Source organism: Pteropus alecto, unplaced genomic scaffold (genome assembly GCF_000325575.1).
Source record: "Pteropus alecto unplaced genomic scaffold, ASM32557v1 scaffold95, whole genome shotgun sequence".
Taxonomy (NCBI): domain Eukaryota; kingdom Metazoa; phylum Chordata; class Mammalia; order Chiroptera; family Pteropodidae; genus Pteropus; species Pteropus alecto.
In genome coordinates this window covers 3,665,077-3,692,346 of record NW_006441071.1, presented here as the reverse complement: position 1 = coordinate 3,692,346, position 27,270 = coordinate 3,665,077, and the positions used below count along the sequence as shown (strand labels likewise).

The 27,270-nt window shown below is 36.8% G+C and overlaps 1 protein-coding gene across 22 annotated transcripts in view; it reads right to left on the bottom strand.

The window, feature by feature from the left end:
• BNC2 (basonuclin 2) overlaps window positions 1–27,270 on the bottom strand; it is a 398,693-nt gene that overhangs the window by 117,062 nt on the left and 254,361 nt on the right. For 20 of the 22 annotated variants that reach the window (XM_015594483.2, XM_015594486.2, XM_015594488.2 and 17 more), the window contains one exon: window positions 5,462–5,697. In XM_015594483.2, coding sequence (XP_015449969.1) covers window positions 5,462–5,697 — 236 coding nt within the window. Of the gene's footprint in view, window positions 1–4,546; window positions 4,654–4,823; window positions 4,903–5,461; window positions 5,698–27,270 lie in introns of those variants that run through there. The other 2 variants (XM_025051425.1, XM_025051424.1) reach the window with 2 other exon arrangements.

Below are 27,270 nucleotides of genomic sequence, written 5' to 3'. Positions count from 1 at the left end.
GCTACCTCATCTCTGCTCCACCCTCGTACATGACATAGTTGAAATCTTATCAATTAGGTACAAAGACTTTGTTTTTATACACTTAATTAAAAAAGGCATGTACCCCTGGAAAGGTAGGTCAAGACCAGAATTTATAATGAAGCATTAATGGTAAATACCAGATTTAGAGAAAAACTTTTGGTCATGGAAATGAGAGCGAAAGTAACCTGAAACAAGGTGGAACATGAGGAAATAGCTGAGAAAAGGAGCACAAAAGGAGAACCCATTTCACCTAATTTTTCCTAAGGTCAGGTGCGTATGATCACCACTGACTATAAGAGAGATGCTAACTTTGTCAGCTCAGTCAGTACTCTCAGGCCTTCTCTGTTCCCCAAACCATGCCACTTTAACGCTATGAGTTTCTTTGGCTGGAAAGACAGCTTGGTAGTCCTAAAAACAAACAAACAAAAAACATCCACATACTGTCCATAGAGGTAGAGACCTGAATTTAGATCAGATTTCCTCCCTCCAGTATTTAGCAAACCTTACTATGTGCCAGGCTGGGTGCTGCGGGGGTGGGCCTCAAAAAGCTACAAAGCATCAATTGCACCAATTAACAGCTTCTGCGATCATGAGAAAGTCACTTAACCTCATTGAGCTTAAACTACTCCAAATGTTAATTCCTTGGCAACATCTACAAGAGAATGATGTAAGAGAATTCAAAAAGTATGTGAATTTGCTCCACAAAGGACCCTTTAAATACAAGTGTTTGCTAAACATCTACGTTTTTCTACCACATTGAACCACAAAACACTTATTCTACACAGACCACTAACTAGGCAGTGTGGGAGTCTTGATTCTCTTCTTACTGCCTTCACCAGCCCAGCTGCCTTCACAGAATTTTGTCCCTGGGAAGCCTGAAGAAAGACTAAGGGCCTGTGGACCAACTGAAGTTATTGGATATCCCATGAGTACCATGGTGAAACATCAAGCTACACCAAGTTAAGGTTTCTTTACCCATTCATTTAATAAATATTTATTGGGTACCCTGACTTTGTAATGTTCCCTAGTGAGGAAGCGGGGCCGGGGGCGGGGGCACAACATTTTAAAAGCTGATTTAACTGATTTTAAATTGGATTGGAGCTTGAGGGAAACAGAGTCCTGAGACACAGCCACACTAGAAGACTTGCGTTGGTTAAGATGGACAGAAAAGGTGTCTGGGAAAAAGTGGGGCTTTGGCTGACACCTAAAGGACAAGAAATTGCCCAAGCAGAGAGAGGAGTAGGGGAGTCCAGGCAGAAGAAACTATACATGCAAACACCCCAAACTGAAGAAGAGCTGTGTGTTCAGGAATCAAAGACTTGTAATGAGCTCCTTACCTACTCTCAGGAACCAGTACTCCAGAACTCCTCAGAGCCTTTGTTATGCTAATGGTGCCACGAGGCTCTATGAGGGTCCACAGTGATTTCTTCCCAAATCTAAAGTTGGACTTCTGGAAGACCAATGCCCCCAGAATACGCTGGGAAATGTTCTACAGTGCTGATGGTTCTATTAGTTCTGATTGTTTCAAGACACAGGTGATTTGAAATGTGCATCACTACTCATTCTCTCACAAGGCTGCTGACACTTCAGCTAATTATTCAGAGTGTCTGATATGGTTCTTTGAATCCTGGCAGGATTCATTTACAAAGGAGATTTCCACAGATAGGCTGGTGTATGAGACCAGTTACAAATTCAAACTGAAAAGAGACTGTGAAAACTTGATTTTTAAGTGATTAAATTCAATGATGAAAATCATCTATATTTTTATACCCTAAAATATATGGGGAAAATGGGGAAAGAACAGGGCACTGCTTTTATTTGCTGTCAATAAATGTACCATGAAATGTAGATTGGAAATAAGGAATATTCAGCAGCAGAAAAAACCTTATATTCCTTTATATTTACATTTTAGCATCTAATTGCTTATTTCCTTTTACTGCGATTTTGTGGGAAAATGCTTAAAATTTACCTCATTTTTTCTGTACTTTCTAAATGAATACTTTAATTGGTACACAGGAGATGACTAGGCTCTTTACCTTTAAGATATTCCTGAATTCTTAAATCACTGCAGTTCAGGTTATGCTATGTATTTTCACCCAGCTGGCTAGTTTATGAATTACCCTGATAATCACATAAGTGAAAAGTAATTTTTATCAAAACAGTACAGGATTCTTGAAAGATATTGCTAGGCTTTTAAATGAACTGTGGCATCACTATCATCCCCCTTTTTCTTTGAACGACCTCTTCATACATGCTTGCAAGTGATAACCTGTGAATGGCACTGCTCTTCTTTCCCCTCATATCCAAAAATGCAAAATCCTATCCTTCTACATTCAAAACTATTTGTGAAACCAGGAATAGCTGTGTATTCATAAGGGACGTAGGACTGGGCCCAGAGAGAGTTAAATTAATTTCCTGGCTTCACCAGTTCAACTCACCGTACATCATCATTTGCCCAGTAACACAATCTATAGCCAACTACTAACCAAGTCAATATGTGGTAAGACTAACAGCCACCCTAACTTGCCTTGATAATTATTCTCCTTTAACTGACATAATATTCAATATACTGTTGTTGAGAGCAATAATGCTAAAATTGATGCCTTGAGGGCTACAAGACAATTGAGTTTTAGCCAGATAAAATGACTTGTAGACTAACAGTGCATTATAGGGTTCCACATCCTTTGGACACACATTTTATAGTCCACTTGTGTAAAAATGTTACATATAATTATATTCAAAGTCATGTGTGCATACTTTATCATTACTACATATAATTTTTAAAATACTGACCAATAATCAAATAACAATGTTTTAGAGAAAAGGGGTTTATTTCTATAGTTTAGTTCTTGTTTTGGGGGTATTTTTTTAAATGAGCATTTTCTCACTACTTAAATGATAACGGTTTCATGTCCTTCAACATCTTGCCTTTTTTTTTTTTCACTATGAACTGTTTTCTCCAAGGAATAAGTAGATGATAAATGCTGAATAACGAAAGGCATCATTAAAATAAAATCCATATTACATCAATTCTATCAATAAACAAGACAGAAATTAAACCTGGTATTCTCTAATGTAAAAATCATCTATGATTTTCTTAAAATGTCAATTCTAAACTCTGAACGGAGAACCAGATTAAATTTGAGATTTGTCAAAATCTACATTAAATAAAAATCAGTCATAACTTAAGTTAAAAAATAAATGACAGTGTTCTTTATATGCAATATTTCACTCCAAAATAAGACTTTATAAATGGTTAGTTTGTGGTTTTGCTGAATTTTTCTACCACATTAATTTCCCTTGCAATTTTGTATCTTTAAAATCTGAGCCCTCATACAAAAAGAAATATGGAGTATATTTTCTATGCTTGCCTTAGAGCTATGTTGAAATTTGGAGGGAAAATTAACATCTAAATAATAATTTCAAGTGAAACAAAGAAACAGGCACTAGCCAAGGCAGGACCCATACTACAGAACATCCAGCAGGTTCTGTATTAACTGACAACAAAATGCTGTAGTAAACTGGGTTAAGACGGCAAATAATCAGTCATGCAAATATCTATTTGTTTGAACAGAAAGACACCATGCATATGATCCAGATATCTTAGGCAAAAATATACACACAGAACTGAAATACAGCATGGATGACAGAACTAAACATGGAAGTGGAGGCAATAAATACAGTACTAGATTGGGGCAAAATACTTTAGGTTTTGAATAAAGAAAAGAGTGCTTAGCCAAGCTAACAGGTCCATTCAAAAATCTGCAGAGGTTTGTGCTTTCATGTAGGGTAAAATCCATCCAAAATGGACATTAATAATCACGTTGCAGAAACGTATGCAGAAAGCTGAGGCACGGATGCGTCTTGAAGCCACTGTGCATAAGCAGGGACTGTTAAACTGGCTCCACGCTTTGTTTTTCCTGGCCCCTTCCTCCTGGACCTTGTACCCACTCATGGGCCCTGACCACCCAAGTCTTAACTTTCCACTCATCCCACTGAAATGTCCCCACCCTCAGGCAAATGAGATAATGCGAATGAAAGTCTTCTATAAACTGAAAATGTAATATATAATTATTCCTATTATCATCATCATCTCATCTTCAGAGGGCCAAATTTTCTGTGCCTTCCAAGTTAATCTCACTAGACTAAGAAATGATGCTAACAAAAGCAGTCATGGGAGCAGACAAGTTACTCCACCTCCCCTCTTTCTCTACATCCACTCATCATCCCTCCTCTGCTCTCCTTCCTTGGCTAGCCCTTGGAGGTACCACACAGGAGAGTGACAGGAGTGGTGTGTGTGTGTGTGTGTGTGTGTGTGTTTATGCCAAGTTAGAGCAAGGGGAAGGCTTGAAGCCCTCCACTCATTACATACCGAGCTGGCAGCCAGGACCCTGCACATAACACCGAGTGGCTCAGGGAATAAACCGGCTGGCAGAGCCAAAAAAACATTTTTTTTTTTTTTTGAAGGAGTCAATTCTCCTGGTATTACCCCATAGGAAATTTCAAAAATCACTTCAGATTCTACCTTCTCCAACTGTGATCTCCTTTGGCAGGAGGAAGTACTTCTTCATCATCCAGTGTAGTCTTTTTTGGATCCTGGGGTCTCCCAACATGCTGTTTTCAACATTTACCCTTCAAGGGTCGTAGAAGACAGATGGCCATAAAAAAAACATTTCAGAGGAAAAGTACACAATGCAAAACCACTCATAACATACTGCAAAATAGGATGAAAAAAGGCAGGGAGGTTGCAGGGGAAGGGAGTGGAGGCTGCAGGCCTCCCAGAAAAGTTTTAAGACCCTTACCAGATTGGAAGTGCCACTGACACAAAGGGGCTCAAGGCTGGAAGAACAGGTGCTGTGAAGGCCAAATCTATAACCACGTCTGCATGTTTTGGAATGTGAAGGTTGACAGGTTATAAAAGCAAGGAGTTTATAGAGGTTACAGTTCTTCCTTTGATTTGGATGAAGAAGCAATAATTAGGGTACACAGACAACCAAGAAAACACCAAACCTACAAATTAAGTATGAGAACAAGCCCTACTAAACCCAGATGAAGTATAACCTCAGATATTCACACACCCGTCACCCACCTCAAAGAGACCTCCCTTTTAGGAGGGCTACAATAGGACTTGCTGGAGCAGCCAGGAAGCTCAGGTTGTAGGGAGAGAGCGCTGGACTCAAAAAGATGCAAACAAAGCAACACTAGGCAACAAGCCACTTTTCTCTTTCTAATATACACCACTGAGGCCCCAGACAGGCCTGCTGGAACATCACTCCTTTCAAATTCCCTGACAAGCTTGCCAAAAGGACCATTTTAACCAGAAGAGGGTGTACGTGCCTGGGCCTGCAAGGGGCAGGAAGGAGACCAGGTTTCCCAAGGGCTCTCACCCAAACCCTTCTAGAGCTGGCCCCAGATACCAGCTTCAACGTCCTCCCCCTACCTGAAGGATGTACCCCCGAACGTAGTCCCGCAGAGTCCAGCCCAGGCCGTGCAGGATGTGCAGCACCTCCTCTTGCTTCAGGACACTGAAGAGACGGTCCAGCAGGATCTTTAGTCGCACAGGTACCGCTTGTGTCCCATAGAGCATCAGGCTGCTGATGTCGAACACCACGTTGGACTGCACGATCTCCACCTGCGTGGGGTGGTACAGGTGCTGCGTGCTGAGTTTATCCAAGGCTATGGTGGTCCCACAGAGTTCCGGAGGTGGGTGGGGATAAAGAGACAAAGGGAAAGGACAGAAACAGACAGAGTAGAAACAAGTTACTGGAAGTTATCAAGGCTCCATTTTCAAGTACGGTTGATCACCACAGATGTTTAAGCAAGAGCTTGCAATGTAAATAGTTCTCTTCCCACTTTCTCCCTGTGTTGTTTATAAATTGCAGAGGACAGCAAATACAAAACACTTTCAACTTTCAGAAAGAGAGCCACTGAGGATGTTTCTAAATGACTGTGGCTGACTCTAAAACCAGACTAATTAATTTGCTAATTGAACTATGGCTCGACCCAAATTATCAGGGTGTCCTCCCTTCCCTCACCAAGAAAAAAAACAAACAAACAATCCCCACCTCATGCCCTAAGATCAGGCTCAAACAATATCACTTTTTTGAATAAGATTCACCCCTTGTTAAATACAAATGATTTAAAGAAGAAGAGAAGCAAGTTATTTAGACTATAGGGGTAAAAAGCCTAATTTAGAAGGAAACAGGAAAGCTGATGTCTGTGTTGGGGGCTCTCGAGTTAAATTAGCTAAGAGAGATTATCCGGAGGTTTAGTTCTCCCAGTTTTACCTCTTACTGTTCGCCTGTGATATTTAGTTTAGTGTTCACTGGCATGCTCTCTAAAAATTATTCAGGAAATACAACAACAACAAAATTCAAACCATAGTTTAGTCCTTTTTCAGATGGCTCAGACCAGGGTTTAGCATCAGATGAAATGACCAAATCAAAGTTTCAGAATTTCTGTATATTTTAACTGTGTTATTTCAGCACACAAAACTGAGGATGACCATTCTCAGAGTAAATACTTTTAATGAAACTAATATTTCAACAATTAGGTCTTTTTCTCAATTCTAAGAAATTACCCTATCTAAAAGCCAAGATAAAGTCATACATTCTAGTCCCCAACCTTATCTGAATTATTTGTTTGAAACCCTACCGCAGATAATATAATCACATTTTCCCTCAGTTTCTCTAAAGTGAACAATTAAGATAACATAGTCTCATCTACAGGGCTCAAAGAGATGCTGCAAAGATTAATGAGATAATGAATGAGAGGTGCTTTGAACTCCTTAAGAGAACACAAAAGCATTAGATCAACTGTCAGAATTATACACATATGACCTTCTAGAGATTAAAACAGATAAACATGTGAGCCTGAAAGATGGTCATCTAATCTCAGGAGTCAGGCAAATGGATATCAGACAACATCCAAGCTCAAAATTCTAACCACACCTAAGAGTACCCAAGGTTTCTGCAAGTTTGAACCCACTGCCTGGCCTTTCTCACCCACTCTTTCTACCACTTTATCTCATAATAGTATGTACTGTATGTACGTGTGCACTCCGAGCAACTCTTATTTTAATATACCAGTATTTCTGCATATTAATGCAGGTATTTAAAAGTACACACACACACACTGCTTTTAGTATTTCAAATGTATTTTTTCAGGGCTCCTCCTCCACTCTCGTTTCCTCTGACTTGTGGTCACTAGAGAGTTCATGTACTCTTGATAAATTGCTTTCTTACATCCATAGTGTAAAGGCCCTTATCATTTACCCGCTGGCTTCATTCAACACATTTACTCCCAGGAATACTTTGTCAAAGAGTTCGGGTTTCCTCATACTTCATTTCTTGCAGCTGATTTGTCTGATCTTTCCTATTCTAGTAGTTAAGTCAACTTTGAATAAATAGTCTTAAAAATTAATTTAACATTTGGGAAAGATAAGGGATTCACAGCCTAGGGATTGAAGTCTTCTTTTACTCCACAGGGCATTTAGGCTGCAAAAATGAAGGAAAGAGGTATTATCCCTGTTCTACTTCAAGTACAGCTTAACTACTCAGCCTTCTGATGAGTGGCTGCTCTGCTTACAGAATCCAGTGACCAGCTCAGGGAAAGTCTGCTCCTCTCCTGTTTCCCTTTATCAACCCTCCTCGCTCACATCATTCACTTCTTCACAAAATACACTGCTAATATCACAACAAATATGAAATCGAGAGGGTTCAGTAGGGGGAAATAAAATGACGCGAAATCCTGATTTTTGTCCATGTGTTTGGACCTTGTCCCTGTGCAGGTGTGTATACCAATGTGTTCAAGGGCTCAGTGAAAAGCTGTCATGTCATTCCTCTTCCTCCCTCTCTTTAAAAAGGGCAGGCAGTTTTAGAGGATGAAGAGGACTGAATTGTCGAGGGTATAGAAACAAAGAGAAATTGTTCAGAGAACTAAAAGAGCACAGGGGAAACAGCTATGGCAAAAATATGGCCCTAGATACACTTTTGAGATCATCAGAGAATGAGAGTATTGTAAGGACCTTACCTGATTCTTCTTTGTAAGTATGCCATATGTCAAGAACTAGGAATACTGTTATAAGCCACAGAAATATAAAGCAGAGGTCAACCATTTTTTTTCTGTAAAGAACCAGATAGTAAATATTTTTACTTCTTGTGGGCCATATGTTCTCTTTCACAATTACACATTTCTGCTGTAATGAAAGCAGGTGAGCCTTACACTACTGGGTGTGTCCGTGTACAAAAAACCTTTATTTACAAATACAGGCACCTTGCCACATTTGGGCTGTGATATGGAAGATGAAAACATGGACCAGATATTTTTTAAAATTCAATAGTAGATAAGAAAAAAGCCCTAAGAGTATGATTTAAGGAGCAATTACCTAGGAGATGAGCCATAGATGAATGCTTGAAAAATATTAAACTATCAGCTTGTAGATGTCAACTGTAAATTTTAGCATAAACATATCATCAAATATTATGAGCTGTCAAATATCCTGAATGCAACAAAATTTTTCTATTTTATAATTGTTGGATTACACTGAGTCACCAAGCTGTTAACAACTTCTGGGGATGTCTCCGTGATGGAAAATGGCCAGTGGTGATTTTTTTTAAGTGTCACAATATCAGTAAACAGAGAACTGGACTTCTCCTAATGTGATGATCTCCCCACGTCTGAATGTGGAGAATTCGAGTCTGAATCTCAGTAGAGTTAGGAATATGAGTTGAGTCAATGGGATAAAGGAAAGTTAAGGCAAGAGTTTGTTCAGTGGCATGGAGTGGGAAAAGACAGTTACCTACTTTTATATTCTATTTGGGCCTAACCACCTACTAAATTGTCCTGGACCAATGGTATTGCCAAAACTCTATTTTAAAATGAAATCTTAACCAGAAATTGGGTATAAAAACATGTAAAAGTGAAGCTACTCTTGGTGAGGCTAGCATGTTCAGCTCAGTTAAGCATCTCAGTTGGACCCCTAGAGTTCCCAGCAGCACAGTTTGAAAATGTACTTTTCTATACAGTAAGATGGAATCAATTGTTTTGCCTGCTTTGCATCTGCTCCCCTTCATTCTGGTAACAGAAACTGGATTTCCCTTTGGGGAACTACACTTCTCCCTATACTCAGTACCAGTTATTTTATAGAATAGAATATTCCTTAAACCAGGCCTGGGAAATCTGGCCTAAGGAATATTCCTTAAGTATATACCAGTCTCTTGGCCACAGGAACTCATTCAAGAATGGCCAAGAGATCTAAGTCCGAATAGTAAGATCGAATCCAGGACTTTAGTTAGAACTACTGGGAAATTTTCTTTCCTTGACATTTGTAGCTGGTAAATATGCTTGAGGACAAAAATCACATGAAAGACAGCTGGACTACAAGATGGTCTGAGAAAGACCAGATACTGACAATATTGTTTGGTCCAGAAGATACGAACATAGCTGTTCTTGAGGCTGGCACCATCCCTGGAATTTTCAGTTACACAAGCCAAAAAACTCTCTCTCTCTCTTTTTTAGTCTATTTAAAGTGGGATTCCATAACTTGTATTTAAAGAGTCTTGACTAAGACAAGGGGTACTTCTGGGGTACTTTTCTAGCTGGAGATCATGTAATTTCAAAATAGCTGTCACTGGTTTCAATGAAAGGTATGTCAGGTCCAGCTAAATGTAATTTCTCCAATGACTGGAATAAGGATTGATCTTTATCAATTTCACATCTTATACAAATTTACAAAGGGTGATAGATGCTACTAATGACATTAATAAATAAAAATAATTGTGTATAGGGTAGGAGAGAGTAAATGAAATGACCCCTTAAGTACTAACTAAATGCTAGGCATCATTCTAGGGGTTTACAACGATCTTGTATTATCCTTTAAAAAAATAAAAACATACATTATTACTATTATTGCCTATTCGGAGAGCACAGACTGAATGTTAAGTCACTGGCCTAAGGTCACTTGGTTATTTCTCCCCCCAAAACTGTTTCCACCACATATTCAGATAAACAGTCAATAAGAAACTCTGGGAACTTGCAAGTCTTTATCATGTTGAAAGGCCCCAACTCTCAGCAATCTGGGCTTCTTGCCCATCACCCTGCTGAAGCAAGCATTTCAAAGGTCACCAACACCTGCTTTACTATGAAATCCAATAGCTTTTTCCCTTCATTATTTTCCATGATCTCTCCATAGCAACTGACCTTATTGATCATCACTCCTCTTAAATGCTCTTCTTCATTCATGCATACATTCATTTATTCAGCAGCACTTATCACCAAGGTAGGTGTTGCATGCAGATGCAAAAGTAATTTATGCTGTGGACTCTACCTTCCAAGGTAGACAGATGCAAGCAATATAAATGCTATAGAAGAGATTTGAAAAAGTACTATAGGACACAGAAGAGAGGGCAACTCTGTCAGGAAGGCACAGTCTTGTAAGAAAACTAGGAATTTACAAGCAAGAAAAGAGGTGAGCTATCTAGGTGGATGGAACTAAGGCAAGAGTTCTCAAACGTTAAGTGCAGCAGAATCAGCTGAAAGGTTGGCCTGTTAAAACACAAATTGCTGGGTCACCTCCCAGAGTTTCTGATTCACTGGGTCTGGGATGAGGACCAAGGATTTGTGTTTCTAACGTACCTCCACACGATGCTGATGCTGCTGGACAGGGACAATATTTCAAGAACCATTAAACATGAAATATGTGTAAGAGAAATGAATATCCAAAGAATCTGTAACTCTTCAGGCAAAATAGTTAGAGGTAAGTAAAAAAAAAAAAAGTCAGATGGGTAGACTATAAGGCACCTTATTACTGAAGGCCAAATCCTACGGAAAGCTTACAATTTTACTTCTTATAAACAGGATATAGAAACTATCAAACATTTTAATAAGATGAAAATGATTTACAATTTTACATATAAAACTCTGACAAGAGTCTAGAAGTTCAATTAAAGCAACAGTTGTCAGCTTGGAGGACATGGCACATATTCACCAGTGACAGCTACTGACTAAGGTGCTGAATTCTGAACCTCAGCCACAGAGCCTCAACCCCTAAAGGAGAAGAGTTAAAAGGGAGATGATCATGTTTAGTTTGAAAAATTGCCACAAGTAACTCTGACATAGACCCCATACACACGCCACACTGAAAATCACACAGCTAGAGTTGGGAGTAGGGATGGCCTGGAGTCAAGCGAACAGGGTAGGAAATTTCTGCAATACTCTACTGGGAGATGCCTTACTCAGTGGACTTCAAACTATAATATGCCTGAACCTAGAGAGTATGCGAAGGCCTTCCAGGAGGTATAGGGATTCAATTTCCAGGTCCTGCAATCCCATATTTACTTTGTCGTAAAATTGATCCACCTGAGAACAGGCCTGCAAACTCATGCAGAGTATCCATTCCCATTTCACCTTTGAAAGTTGTACCCTGCCTTCTTTACAAAATAAAAGTATAATCTGATTTGACTTATATGATGCACTGGCCCAGGGTATAAAACTCTCCTGGGTGCCAAAATAATTGATGACTTTTAACTGCTTCATGAAAGCCCCCTTTAATGATTAATAAAAGCACCAAGAATCTGCAAATGGGCCTGCTTTCCTTGACTATACATATATGATTAAAGAGTAGCTAAAACCTGAAATTTAGGTCTATTGGAATACTCAGAATTCAAATAAAATGTAAAATGGGGCAACAGTAATATACTCACCTCTTACATTCCTGTCTGTTTTAATAACATATCACTCTTTAGCAAGTATCCTGTGACAGCAAAGCAAAAATGTCCAATACTGAAAATGGCTACCCTCCCTCATCCCACATACTCTAATGTAAGCCATTCTTTTCAACTATTCCTGATACTTATCCCTAGGACGTGTCATCTCCTGGAAAGAAAAGGCCCTGAGCACATGTAAGTGATGCCTAATCTCTTAAATTTAATTTGAATATTTTCCTGGACCTACCAAAATCTGTAAGATATTCTGGATAAAACCTGTAGATAGAAATTTTACATGATTTCTTACAGAAGCTATGTTTATCATTTAATAAGATAGTTACAACTCATTTACAAAGAATATCAAAATGTTTATTTTAGTAATAATTAATGATCATTTTGAGCTTATAAAATTTTCCTCATCCAATTAAAAATAAAAATTTTAAAAATTATGATTTAAATGCCAAAACACTTAATTTTAGCAGTATATAAAACTTCTTTCATTAAACATTTATAAACATTAAACATTTATAAAAAAGTTTAACCATAAGAACTTGCAAAATTAATAAATTTTTTTGTATATGAACTTTATCTAATTTGTTCCTAAAGTCCAACATGTACACACATGGAACCACATTATCAATGTAAATATCATGACTTCTGACAGACTCCTCACCTCATAAAAAACTTAAATTATATATTATAGTACATTATTGCTTATTAATAAGAAATAACATTTCTATTGTAAACCAAATAAATTAATTTTACTAGCTCCACATTTTATTCTGGACTGTTTTAGTAATCTACAAAATGTAGTCCATAATTTATTGATGTTTTAATAATTTTTCTCAAAATGTGTATTAATGCATTTACTTGAATTAAAATGTGAGTTCAATTTTTCCAGTGAAAATTAAGTCAGATTTGGCAGTCTGATTTGACCTAAGCACTGGTGGAAATTTTCATCAATTAGGATAGCTAAGTCTGCAGTGTTAATAAGAATAATGACTTAAAGCAATAATTTAAAGTTCTCAGTGTTTGAAAAGTGTTTGTTGTCCTGCAGATTAAGGACAGTTTCTAGGGACAGCGTCCGAGGGTTTCAATCTGAGCTCTGGTACCTACTTGCTGTATGACCTCGGCAATTTATTTAGCATATGAAATTATCAGGATGGCTCTTCATTTTCAAAGTTCTTTTGGAGCCAGGAAAGCTAAAAGCTTGAAGACCCCTACCTTAATTTCAAGGGAAAAGGAAAGGAAAGTACAGAATTCAAGCCCAAACCAAGAAGTACGGTAGTAAAACAGATGCTTGGAGCAAAGGTGAGGCAGGGTTACAGGATGCGTTCGGAGGACTGAAGGGAGGTCAACTGAGATGCAGGGGAAACAAGGATTCCAGAGGAGCCTCTCTGTGATGATCCACCTCTAGGAACCCAACTACTCCTACACTCTGCAGGTGATCCCTAACCTATAAATTGAGCTTTACTCGAGCTCCATGCCCTCAATTTCAAACATGTACTTGACTCCTATTGCTGAGAAAGGTTGGACTAAGAAACTAGGCCAAAATGCTTGAAATGATGCCTTTATTTTGGGGAAAGAGGGGGAGTTATTTTCTGATTGGATATGTCAGAGGTGCTCACTGAAAAGAATGTTGTGAATTTGAGAAAAAGGAAAACAAAGATAATCACCCATAAACCCACCACCCAAAGGCGACATTGTCCACATGTTGATGTAGTTTTATCTACTTTTTTTATCCATGATTTTACATAGTTGAGGTCGCACTACGGATACAAATTTCTATCTTGTTTTTCTCACTGAACACAATATAGCAAGAATATTCAAAATTATCTCGGATTACTTAGCTTCCATAAATTTTTCCAGCGACGTTTCCCCTGGATCCAATCCCTCCTTTCTGGCCTAACATCTATCACTTTACTACAAGTTTTTACACTCTCAAACTCCATACTGCACGTGACTATGGGATGGTCTGATCTACCTCTGTTCTTTCTAGCCTAATACAACCTTAATACAACCTTTAAGTTAGTCTTCTCAAAATACTGTTTACAATGTCTCTTCTCTGCTCTAGGGTTTCCAATGGTGCCACCTCCCCACCTCCAACAATAATACACAAAGTCCTTAACTTGGGTCAGAAGATCCTGGACAAACTTACTTTTGGTCACTAATGAGTATTTCTAGGCCCCATGCTAAGCTTCGGAGATTTAGTGAAGAACAAAGCGGATATGATGCAGACCCTCTTGAAGTTAATAGACTAGTGATGAAAGCAGGCTTTTAAAAACTACGCATTAACACATAGAATTACAAAACTGGGTATGTGACATGAGAACATAATGTAAATGGGGTAGGGGGTGGGGTGTTCCAGGCAAAGCCAATTCTGCTAGGACAGGAACAAGTGAGAACAGCACAAAATGAAGCTGGAGAGAAAAGCAGAGTTCTCATACGCTGAGCTACATTTTTCAGATTTTCTATTTTCAATGCCGTTCCTTAAGTGTCTTTCTTCTTTCTTATTTACCTTTTGACTACCCTTTTCTCTAGCTTCAAATCAAGTTCTATTTTCTTTTCCTATGAACACTGGAGAAGTCTCTTCATCTAAGAGCAAACTTACTCAACAATGATGACACATATGTGTGCTAGTATGTTGCCCATTTACCGGATCACTTATGTGCCTATTTTATAACAAAAGCTTGATGTTAAGCAGCAACATACATCTGAAACAATTATTCAAGCCTGTTTAGTCCTCATATTGTTGAATGGATAAACACAGAATAGGACAAGGCCATTCTGTGTACACAGAATAGGACAAGGCCATTATGTATTTGCCCTGAAGGGCTAAATGTATGATTCCACTGTGTCACCAAATTCTTAATTTCACCTATATCCCTTTCTCAACCCTATCTTTTGCATTTTATACTCCTCTAGAGAGAACAGTGGGGGTAGATAATTAAGGCAGTTTAGGGAATGAGTTGGAGATGCTAGCTGGGCAGGAATTCTAACCAAACTTTGCATAATTTATTCCCTTACTTGGAGGCATCCACTGGATTTCTAGGTAAAAACAGTATAAACTCCAGAATTGTTAAAGAAAACAAGCTTAATATCAGGGTGCCAGAATAGGTCATAATGAATAGACATTATAATAATAGGTACTATGAAAATCATAGTACAGATCACTAGATTTATGATAAATGTGCTATATTTATAGCCTCACAGCTATAGAAAAAGGTACAGTATAGACTTTGGAAAGGGGTCAGAAAACAGTGATCCCATAAGACTGTAAGAATAGCATCTATAAAGAAGAGATTATTTTTTCTTTTGTAAAAGGCCTGGAGAAATAAAAAGCAAACTCCCTTTAGTATGCAGAATTTTATCAGAGGCAAAAAAAAAAGGTTTAACTGCACAATATGGGTACTAGTTAGAAAAAAAATTCATAAGAGCTTCTTAAATTGTGAATTAGGTGACTGAGGGAACATAATTTGCCGGGATTTCTTTAAAATGCCAGAAACAGAAGCTTAAACTGGTGACTTTCTGACTATAAAACAAAGAAATTGAGGCCTGGATATAATTTCAATAAACACTTTGAGAGGATCTATAGTTTTCCAAAGGAAAGTGGTGGCTAAGCCACAAGACACAAAAATGACACCTAGATCTGGATGAAGAAAACTCACTTCTGTCAAGAACAGAATCACCATAAGAACAAAAGCCGCAATTTTTGTGGTTCATTAATGTAAGTGCGTATGTAAATGTAAAATAAGTATAAAATGTAATGCAAAATACATAATAAACATAAAGTAATATGTACTTTTAACTGTATTGCTAACTTAAAGAACAAAGTAATGTCCTTTATAAAATTCAGTTTTCAAATGTATAATAAAATAGTGCTGGGAGTGGGTCAGGGGTGGTTATATAAAAACTTGTATCTGTCAAATGCAATGTGAATAACTATTTTTTTATTTCAACTTTTAATAACAGGAATTACTCCCCAAATCTTCAAATAAATTAAAATAAATGTAAATCTGTAATTCTACAGACTTCACTTCCAATATTCTCTGTGAAGGTCACAGAAATAAGGACATATTCAGATACTTTTTTCCCTTAATGTAGGAGTATAAAAGTGCTTTTCACTGATCCTAGAAAATTGGCTCTCAGTGATAGTTTATAGTTCTTAGTTTTCCACAACTTTTTTTTTTTTTAAACATAACTTACTTTAAAAGCCAAATTCAAGTGACTTAGGTGGTTTTCACAGGAATATGCTTGAATATTTCAGGCCTTGATGTCCAGTGTACTCCGCCTAATAGCTGTTCAGGCACAGCAGTGGGAAGCTTATAGCCATTCGATAAAATAAGAAGTGAGCAAAGTGGAGTGATTTTTCAAAGCCACCTACTTTGCAGAGTAAAACAATTAAAAATCTGTATGAAATGATCTAAAAGGAAGCCTTTTATTTCACTAATTTCCAGTCCTACCCTAGATATTTTTAAAATTTTAAATGCTAATTTGAAGCAATTTTATATGTAAAAAATATTAAAGCAGCCTTATTCTTTTATTTTGGTAGAAAGCCAAGTAAGCTTTAAATTGCATGGCTAATTGTTTTGAGAACTCCATGTCTCTTGCTTCGACTCCCCTTAGGATTCCAAATTATAACAGCATCAAATGGTCAGCTTTTAGGAGCTCTAGGTCCCGGAATACTATTTTAATTGCCAATTGATTAACATTTAACATGTGTTTTTAGCGAATTGTTTTATGGAATTTTTTTTCCACAATTACTTTAAGAGTTCAAAAATGAAGTTGTTAGTAACAGATTTTATTAGAACAATTTCTAGGGTCAGATTTTAAAGTTCTGATTACTTATAAACAGAATATTGTTCTTTCCTACTTCAAATACCGAGGCCATAACCTTTCAATTTATAAAGGTGGGTGGCTCTTCGTTCTTGCTAATATGACCAATAATTTCCAATTATATCACACTTTATAATATGCACACTATACCCAATATAATGATATGTCATTTCGATGTAGCTAGCCTGTGAACTTGTACAGGTTTAATGGGATTTTGCGTATTTAGAATTTCATCATAAAGGGGCCCTTTGGAATCATTATGACATCAATCCTTTCCCATTATAAGACTCAGCTGTCTTACTAGGCAAGAGCATCAGTGCGGGAGGCAAAGGCTTAACTTACCCTGTAGATTGTAAGCCAGATCCTAATAAAAGCCACAGCACTTGGGGGAAAACATTAGTAAATTACAATGATGACATATTAAAAACTTTTTAGTGAATCAGGGGATCAATCATGAAGGCGGGCAATGATTGTTACTAAGAGAAAAATTCCTTGTGACTTGAAGAAATATTTAGATCTGCACATTTTATTCACTACTTTTGGGGGAAAGAACTATGTAATTGGGAGCAAATTAAGTACAAAATAACTCATGTTCCATTTAAGTCACAACTTTCTAACTGTAACTGTCAAGGTTGAATTAATTAGGGTATTTAATACCAAGGAGAGAGGAGGCTTGTTTCTAGAATTTATTAAGAAAAAAAGAAAAGGAGTGATATGCAGCTAAAAGAGTTGATCCCCAAGCTTGATGATAAAAACTGTCAGCCCTTATGTGTGAGGATTTATTTTCTTTCTTGAACAAAGTGTTAATGTTTTTAAGTCAAAAAAACTCCACTGAGCCTCCAAAAAGCCTGATTACATTACTATATCTTATACACCTTATGTAAATGCTCCTTGATTTTTTTGTTGTCCCATAATACATGAAGAATAAGTATACTCTTATGGGCCATTATGAATGTGATTCTAAACGGTAGGAAGGGAAGAGGGACAAAATTAGTTCCAGTGAGCTCCCACTGTCCTATGGATTATAATCATCCCTAGTTGACAAGTAGCTCTGAGAGTATGTGGATATGCACACACACCCACAATTAGTCCAGGATAGAATTTGAGCTCCACTTGAGACTATGTAGGTAATATTTCAAACTGATTGGCATTTCCCCCCTGTGGCCTTATGCATAACAAAGTCTTCACAACAGACTTTGGAAATCATTAAAGTCTGACTGAGGCACACATAAAAGTAGACTGTCAACGCTTGGTTATTCAGAAGCTCACTCTTTTGGCTAGTAGATGAAAAAAGCTCTTGGTTTTACTTCTCCATGGCCCACTTTTGGGGGGCATATCTTTCTTCATTAGCAGCAAGTCCATCAGAAGGTGGTAAAGGGAAAAGAGAAAATTTAATCTGCAAACTTGACAGTAAATCTAGGAAGGGACTTGGTAATTGAATCTACATGCTGAAACCAGGTTTGGGGATTATTATTATTAGTGCTCCTGTTCTAGCCAATCTCTAGTTGTCAAAGCTAGCTGAAAGCTGACTACACAAACCTTGCTTTATGTCATTTATAGATCAATGAATTAAATGTATGCTGACTACAAACACATCCCATTTTAAAAGTAACTACTGATATATGCTACTTGAACGACCATGTAAGTCCTTTTAATAAATAAACAAAAAATGAATTCTGTAAGAGAATAATCATCTTACCCTCAATTTATAAGCTTTAAAGACTTAATTTTCTTGAAACAGCATATACCTATGTAAGAATTTCACTAAGGAAACATTGTAAATGCGAGGCATATTTTATTTTTGATAGAACATGTGCTTTAACTCTATAAGATGAGGTGAAAATGTATTTCAAAATTGAGAGAAAGTGGTAATACAAAAAGTCAGCATCTGGTAGGAAATACCTAAAAGAAAGAAATGATTATATTCTGTCTTTATTTTTAATGAACATCACCTTTGTGTCACAAGTATTTTTCTTTCCTTCTCTTAGTAAGTCAGCCTGAAATCTCATTCTAAATCTATAATCAATCTTTCTTTTTTCACCCTACTGTAATCCCTTGAAACTCCAGGCTATCACACACACTTTTGACACTGATGTGTGTTTTCTTCTGGATTGCTGGATCTGCTTAATGTATATATCAAATATCGAACTGCTTTGCATTCGTGAATGGTAGAATAAAAGACTCTATATAAAGATTTGCTCATAAAAAGGGTTAAGAAGGCAGTCTCAAATATGATGAAAAATCTAAACTAACAATTTTTAAATCCAAGAGCAGAAAATGTTAAGGACTAGAGCAATGCTGGCTGATTTTTGCACCAATGTAATCAATGAATGATTGACAGGGAAACCTTAAAGTTACCATTCCATTCTCCACTAGCTGACTGTTTGACACCTGTACGTTATCAACAAGGCTAAATATTTTTAAGTTTAGGCCACTAGCAAAATAACACTATTTTATACCACCACAAATATTTAATGGAGCTCCAACTTTCAGAAAAGAAAAAAAGCCTTGAAATGATGTGAATAAAGAAACCAAGGGAAGATACCAATTAATGCTTTGAATTCTGGTTACCAATTTGATAATGAAAATGACCCTAATTCCTAATTAAAAGAAAAGTTCTATCAGTCAGTATCAACAGGCACAATCAAGAAAATAAATCCAAATTTTAAAGTGTAGCAATTTTTCCTTTAGATATTTTACTGTATTTAAAAACCAGTAATCGAAAACACTTGCCAAGTTCATTTAGTCTCTGACTGAGGCACACATATGTGATCTCCTAATTTACAGCTTGCACGTACAGATGTTCACACTTAGTAAAAGGGCTTCTTAATAGCTTTTTTTAATTAAAAGTGTGTTGATAATAGGTGTTTTAAACATATCCAAACAACACAGCTGAACTGACAAATGCCTGTCTTCATGCCTCACCATGTCTCACATTGTGGCAAGATTTTATAAGAAAGAAAAGATTATGACTCAGTCACATGTATATAGGATAAATGTTACCCCAAAAACCTCCAAATGAAATCTTTCATTAATTTTTCTCTCTATGATCTGTTTCCAAGTAGAAAATGTTAGATTGCTACTAGGTTTATGTAGCCGAAAGCAGAACCACACAGTCTTTGCTTGCTGCCTGCAGTTTTTTTCCTTCACAAAACTTTGAACCCCATCCAGCTTTGACACACTGCCTCTTCAGTTAATAACTATCAAGTTTCCCCTTGTCTCCTGTCTACTTTTCTTTGAGGCAATTGCGCACTCAGCACCCCGAGATAATAACACACATCTATAAGATAAAAGCAATGGCATTAATGTAATTGTCTGCCTCTCTCTCCTTAGCCTAATCTTTTTTTCCTTCAGTTTTGACTGCCTGTGTGACACCTGTTTTTGTCTCCTCTGATCCTACGACAGGTTTTCCGCTGACAAGGTTTTTGCCTGACAGAGATTCTGCAGACAAGAACATAATAAAATATGAAGAACTGCTTGTCAGAGTTTCTGCCAATGCTCACATGAAATAAAGAAAAAATGACTCTTTTTAATAAGGGGCCCTGTGATGGTCGCTTTTGGCATGTCAGAAAAAAGACCTCCCTGGCCAATTTCTCCAAGCCAAACAGGTGTTTTTTCTCTTATGTTAGAGGTTGATTTGTTTTTTAATTTTTACTGATAGTGGAAAACATGAACAGCTAAACGGGGGAAGAATTTTTAACCCTCGGATTTTTACAAGCAAAATAGTATTGAAGAATTACGAAATAAAAGTGGAAGATATTTTACTCAAGACCATATCTTCTGAATAAAACAAAAATGTCAACACGTTAATGATCCAATAAATTTAACTTCTCTAAAATCCACTTCCTGGTTGGTTAGGCTGATAAAACCTCCCACCTACCCTTCATTTGTTTTGTTGTCTGAAAACACAAGGGAAAAAGCAAAGGTGAAAGTAGAGTGAGGGCTGGAAAAGAGAAATGCAGAAACTGGACAAAAGGTGAGGTGTTTGCAGACTATGTTAACCACTTAAAATGGGAAAAGGCTGCTAGAAAAGAAACTAGCAATTAAGAAACAGAGACTTTCAGACACATTTAAGAGCTGTCATAAACCTTTGTTCCATGTGCTCCCACTATAAGAGATGCTGGAATGGGTATCAGTACACAGAGACGAGGAAGTGCCCTGCCTGAACCCCAAACTAGTGGAGGGATCAGTATTCCATAGAAACTACTCCTCTGGTCTACGTAAAGTGCCCCATGAACATTACAGAAGGTAACACTTAACTGCTCCTGGTACTCTTTCCTGATGACCAGGACAGAGGAAAGATTGGACAGGTTCAATAATGCAGCAAGTGTGGAAGCACGAAGGGCTAGGAAAGAATTTACAGTGATGAGTGAAGAGAAGACAAGAGCCTGGATTTTGGTTTTTAGGATTCTCACACCAGTTCTAACTATTCTACCAGCAAATCACTTTAACTTAAGCTTCAGCTCCCAAATACATTATCTAACACCTAGGGTGTACAACAGCCTTGTCCAATAGCAATATAATTCAAGTCATGTGTAATTTCAATTTTTCTAGTCTCAATGAAAAAGTAAAAAAAATGAAAAAATATTTTTTATTTCAAAATGTTTAATATACATTAAAATATTATCAATATGTAGACAACATAAGAACAAATCTTAGTGAGATACGATATATTCTTAAGATTAAATGTCCAACATCTGGTGTATACTTTATACTTACAATATATCTCAATTTGGACTAGATACATTTCAAGTGCTCAAATCCACAATAGCCAATTCTAGTTTCCTTTTTGCACAACCAATTCTAGAGTTTCCTTTTTATTCCTTGGCCCCAGGTGAATTTAAGGCCAACAAGTCCATCCGTTCAATCAGATGGGTTTGCACTTGCATTTGTAGTGTCACTTGACCATACAAGCAGGTTGGGGGCGCCTAGGAGGCCAAAGTAGGGATTTCCCTGGGTATCAAGGAGCAGCCCCAAGGAGAAAGGGACCTTACTACTGGGCCCCGTAACAGACATTGCTTATGAGTCTATCCAGTTGTGGCAGTTCACTTCTTAAAATACTTTCCATAAGATGCTTCCATATATGTTCACTAACTAGTAACAGATTAATTCAAGAAGCTTTTGAAGAGATACAAATATCTACATTTCTAAAAGGCAAAACCTGATAAGAAATGGGATGCATAAACAACATTTTATGCTTCCCAGTCAGTCTATAAGTCAAAGTACCATATTTATCTCATCTGGTAATTTCACTCTTCAATATAGAAAGGTGGAGGGGCATGTCCCAATTGGAAGAAGTCATCACTTATGACACAACAGAGAAGGAAGAATAGTTGAGTATCAACATGATATTGCTGAAGCATACTGAGTTCCTTATGACGCAGCTGAATCTAGTTTATCTGAACAATACATCCTAAGTAAAATGAGAGGACTTGGGTGTATTTCATTTATAAACCCTTTCAATTTGTGTTCTGCTTAACCTGGTGAACTCCAGTTAATTAAGATGTTCCTATAAACAATTAAGCTTCCTGTAGGATTGTTAGCAAGATATAAAAATTTATGATGTAATAAAGGGTAATAAAATGATAAAGTGGTTAGCTCATCAAAGCGCTTCGCATGTAAGAATATAGATGTGAAAGAGGCAAAAAGTAGCCTTAACGCTGTTTAAAATTCATCTACTTCTGGTTTTTGGAATTTCAACAGACAAGTATTCCTATAATTCATTTCAACTGGTCAGCACTTTTCAAAATGTGACTTTTGGTATAAAGTGTTTCCTACCTCTGTTCAAATAACGGCTCTAGTAAAATTTAAAGGGAAATGGAAGGTATTGAACCGTCTTAGATTTGCAGGGAAAAACAGTTCACCTAGGGAACACTTGGCCCCACAGCCAAAAGAATTGGTGACCTAAACTCTGCCAGTGGGATCTGAAGAAGCCTCCCCTGGGAGGGGAAGGAAGCTCACACCATCATTTATCTCTGTACCTTAGCTGAGGCTCTAGAGTTATCATTAATATTAAGTCCACTGCTTCATTTAATCCTCTTAAAAACTTCACTGTGATACTTAGGTATGTTCTTGTTAGTATTTGAATTTACAGGTAAAAGAACTGGGGCTTACTAAATAAAGACAGTAATGGAGTTTGACCACTGCCCTGGCCACACCCAACTTTTAACCACTAAACTATGCTAAAACATGTCTGTGATGTCCTCAAGGTGGAAGTTTTACCTATGTAAGAGCTTAATAATAAAAACAACTAATAATTAAGTCAATTATCTCATTTAATCTTAAATCGATTATCTCGTTTAATCCAAGTAGGCGTTATCATTATGCACATTTCACAGATGATAAAACAGAGATTACATAACTTAGCCAAGGTTCTACTGATAGTAGGTGGTAGAGCCAGGATGAGAACCTCAACAGAGCTACACTCGAACCTACTGTTCTATCATGCCTCCCATTTGTGTACCTGAAGCTTTTTTATACCCTGGAGCTCCGGCTCTATGTATTTCAACCTCAAGATCCTCCATAGAAACTCCTTAGCAGTGGATGGCACTATACACTTTAGAGGCCAGAATTTACCAGATGCACCTCCTGTTTCAGCTGAATAAAATGAAGCTAGAGAAAAAAAATCTGGAGAGCTAAAAGGCAGAGAAAGCCCAGGACTTTGAAGGGGAGGCACTTCTTATGCTGTGATTTAAAAAAAAAAAAAAAAAAATTTAGGGAGTTCAAAGTACCACCTGAAAGGTGGGCAGGCAGAGAAACAAATCAAAATAAGCAGCTCAGGGACACAATAGAATACAGTTAATGCTATTAATCAAGCACCGAAACTTTGCACTTGTGGAGATGTCCTCCTTTCCCTCTAAAGCTAATCAGTGGTGATCAGGGAGTAAAGGAGAGAAGCAAAAGAGGGTATGATGCCCTCCGGTCAACAAAGAATGCACGCCTGTGCCAAGCAGGAAATGGCCTTGTTTTTGCTCTCTAAAATAAAAACAAGTGGAGAAATGTGCATGGACTTTATCCATGGCAAGACTGGGACCCAGCTGCCTCACCTGAGCTGGAAGGTGGCTAAAAACTGTTTTCCCTAATTAAAAGAGAACACAGCCAGGTTTCAGTCTGGAAGAACTAAGTCTTCTATAAAGCATTAGGTTCCTACTTCTCCCAAACCAGTGTACCAGGGGAAGAGGACTATGGTGCTTCTATTCATCTGTTTCTAAGCAAAGCTCTAGAAGCATGACCACCTGTATCTTCCCAAAGGATAAAGTTTTCCCTTTACCATTGAGAAGCCTGAATTTACTTCCTTGTGCTGAGGACTCGTTAATACCTTTCTTACATGTTTCACTAAATCCTAGTGAATTAGTGAATTCAACAATTTTCTCCCAGAGCAAAATTCACTCTTCTTGGGACAATCTCTAGGGCAATCAGAGGGAGGCCAGCACTTTCTCGTAGGTTAATATCTGGGAGCATTACCTTCCTGAGTTGTCAGAAGAAACTCAATTTTATTTACTCCCCTCTTTTGATCTTGACAAATTTACAAATTATCTCACAGAAACTACTGCTAAGTTACTCAGAATGAGCATGATGTCATAGAAACATCATATTTTATTGCTTATGATGAGGACTTCTATTTGGTGTGAGAGGGGGAGAAAAAAGATCGAGAAGGAAAGGTTACTATTTTAGTTACACTAGCTTTTGTACTCAAGGCAAGGAGAATATTATAGTGTTACCAGTTGGGGATAAACTGCTTTCACAGCTGTTTAGACAATTCATAAGAAAGGCACAGACTGCAACAAATAATAAGGACATGTGACTTTCATGAGATAAAATGAAAAACCAGTGGTTTTGAATTGCCCTGCTGAAGTCCTTATAAGGTTCCATGCCACCAATAAATCTGCAGAATTTGTAAACATTATACTGAGATCTTGTGATTCTCAATGTAAGACTGACATAATCAAAAGGTTTTTGATAATAGAATGCTCAGAATCAATGGCTTTGATTTATGCAAATTAGGCCTAACAAGGATTTTCTTTTAGGTGTTTAGCAAATAAAATTTAGCAAATAAAAATGCAGGACACTCAGCTAAATTTGTATGGTACATGTTTACACTAAAAAAAATATATTCATTGTTTACCTGAAATTCAAATTTTAATGGGTTGTTCTATATTTTCTTTTATATGTCTTTTTTCATGAGCTCTAATTGATATATAGCATCATATTAGTTTTAAGTGTATACCATATCTGATCTTTTCAATTTGGGTGATGGTCACTTATGATGATACTGTTCTGATAAGACATTAAATACAGAGCTGAGAATACAAATTCAGTGATGCTAAAAAAAAAAAGTGAAAATTACTTTCAGTGAATTATAAAAAAGAAAGGTTTGAAATTAATGGATTATATGAATATTAAGTCTTACAGGACATTAAACCATAAAGCTGGTTGCTATATGACACTAAATTAACTTTATACTGCTCACCATTTCCTGTGGCTCACCATTTCACAGAACTGAAGACCTGAAGGATACCTGGCACAGTAATTTACATATGATGAATGTTTAATAAATATCTATTCATTGATGATCCAGATGATACAGACCAAGTCTACTCATTTAACAGTAAAAATTTCTGTATAGTTTGGAAACTGGAGGGGAAGTAGCTGGGTTGATGACCAACTAAAGTAATAAATATTATCTTTTCCTTGAATGAACTGCAAATAGTAAAGACAAATCACATTTATAGAACATAATAAAGGAAAGGTCTTGAGAATTCCAGTGGAGCAAGCATTTTCATATGCAAACCTCGGTCAAAGGAAATAACTACCGTTAATTCAGACTGCTTAGAAGTGAATGAGAATTCCAGTATCACACAGCTTGTTGGAATGACATATCCTATTGGTTTAAAGCCAAAGTATTCTACAAAGAAAATAATTTGCACTGAGAATGCTGCTGTGGGGTTCATTAAACTGTGTAATATATTTGTTATTCACCAAGCTTCATATCCTTGTCAAATGCTAACCAGACATACCAAGAAACTGGAATTTTTCTTGAGGTAATTGTATGAAAAATTACTGATCTAGTAAAAGAAAAAATTACCTTTTTAAAATCTGCCCATCTGTTTTACAAAATGCACCCTATCATGATAAAAAAAATATGTTTACAGTTGTCTTAGATTATCATTAAATATTTCCTAAAATCATTTAGAAAACATTTTAAAAATATTTTTACAACTTTTATATTAATTTAATGGTTTAGAAATAAAGTCTTTATCTAGACTGTGGACATCAAAACTAATTTGCAAATAATAAATAAAAATGATTTAGAACTATAGTTCTTAACCATGCCTCCAGTTTTTCACAAAGGCAACTAAGTCCTATTGGAAAGGGTCAAATGCAACAAACTGAATTTCTATTAACATAAAAATTTATGTCACTAGAAAAGAAGCCCATTACTGTTTTTATCCTTATATCTTATTTTGGCACATTTGAACCACTCAGAATTAAAACTTGTAAGATATGTTATTGTTGTTGTTTTTTTAATTTTTTTCAAGACACACTTCATTTTAGGTGAATAAAGAGCTTAGAAAAGACAATGCAAAAGAGGGGGAAAAATACAGTTGTTAAGTCAATTAAATGACAGTATGCTGAAGTCCTTTATCCAAGAACTCTAAACAGAAATACCGCAAAATTAGAAACTCTGGGCTATTTCTGGCATACCAACTAAGTTATTATTCACTATAATATGGACATTCTATACCAAAAAAGCTTATTTTAAATAAAGTTAAATACAATAAAGCCCTGCTTTCTATTACCAAAGCGAAAGAGCTGAACTTCATTAATGGGGAAAAATGGCAGGAAATCCTTTATTAATTCAGTAGGAAATATATATTTATATTCCAGGAACCGTTTTTTGTTTTTTGTTTTTTTGGTTCCCCTCTCCCTCCCTTAAGTCAATGGTGCTAAAGATTTCAAGGAAGTAATTTGTGAATAGCACTGGGGCCTAGTGACTAATTTCAACACCCAGGTGTTATACTATGATGAATTACTCACTCCCTTTAATTTTTAAAAATATCTTCCTCAAGATTTTTGTAAAGCCACTAATGTCAACAATTCAAGTAAGTTTGAGAAGCAATCTGTAAAGTAATAGAGTCTGTGTGTATGTATGATATATATACTTATATACATATATACAAACACTATATAATGACCCATAAAATCCAACATCTTATGAAAAACTAAAGATGGTGTTAACAAAGGAAATACAGAAAGACATTTATTCAAAAAAGGCCAACAAATTTCTAAAAATTCTTTCTGTAGAGAACTTGATTCTGTAGAGAACATTATTTTTTAATATCAAATATAAAAAAATTTACAGTACAACGAAGGTGGAATGTGTTCAGTGCTACAATGAATGTATCTCAGTAGTTCTACTGCTGTTCTATCCACTTTGAGAGAAAAATCACTCACTAGAAAAAGTAAGTCGCTTCCTCCTTGTCCTACACATAAGGGCATTGTACTGTGTAAAGCAGCCAGAAAGACTGCTGTGTTTCACCTCTGAGCAGAAATAATTGGAGACATGATTTCGGGGTTTCTGTGCAGGGGGAGAGAATGAAGCAATTAGTTGAAATGCTAAGGGCAAAAAGAGTAGATGCTCTCATCCCACTGCCAACTCAAAAGCTGGAAGCCAATTCCTAACTGTTATATTTGCCCTAATGAATAG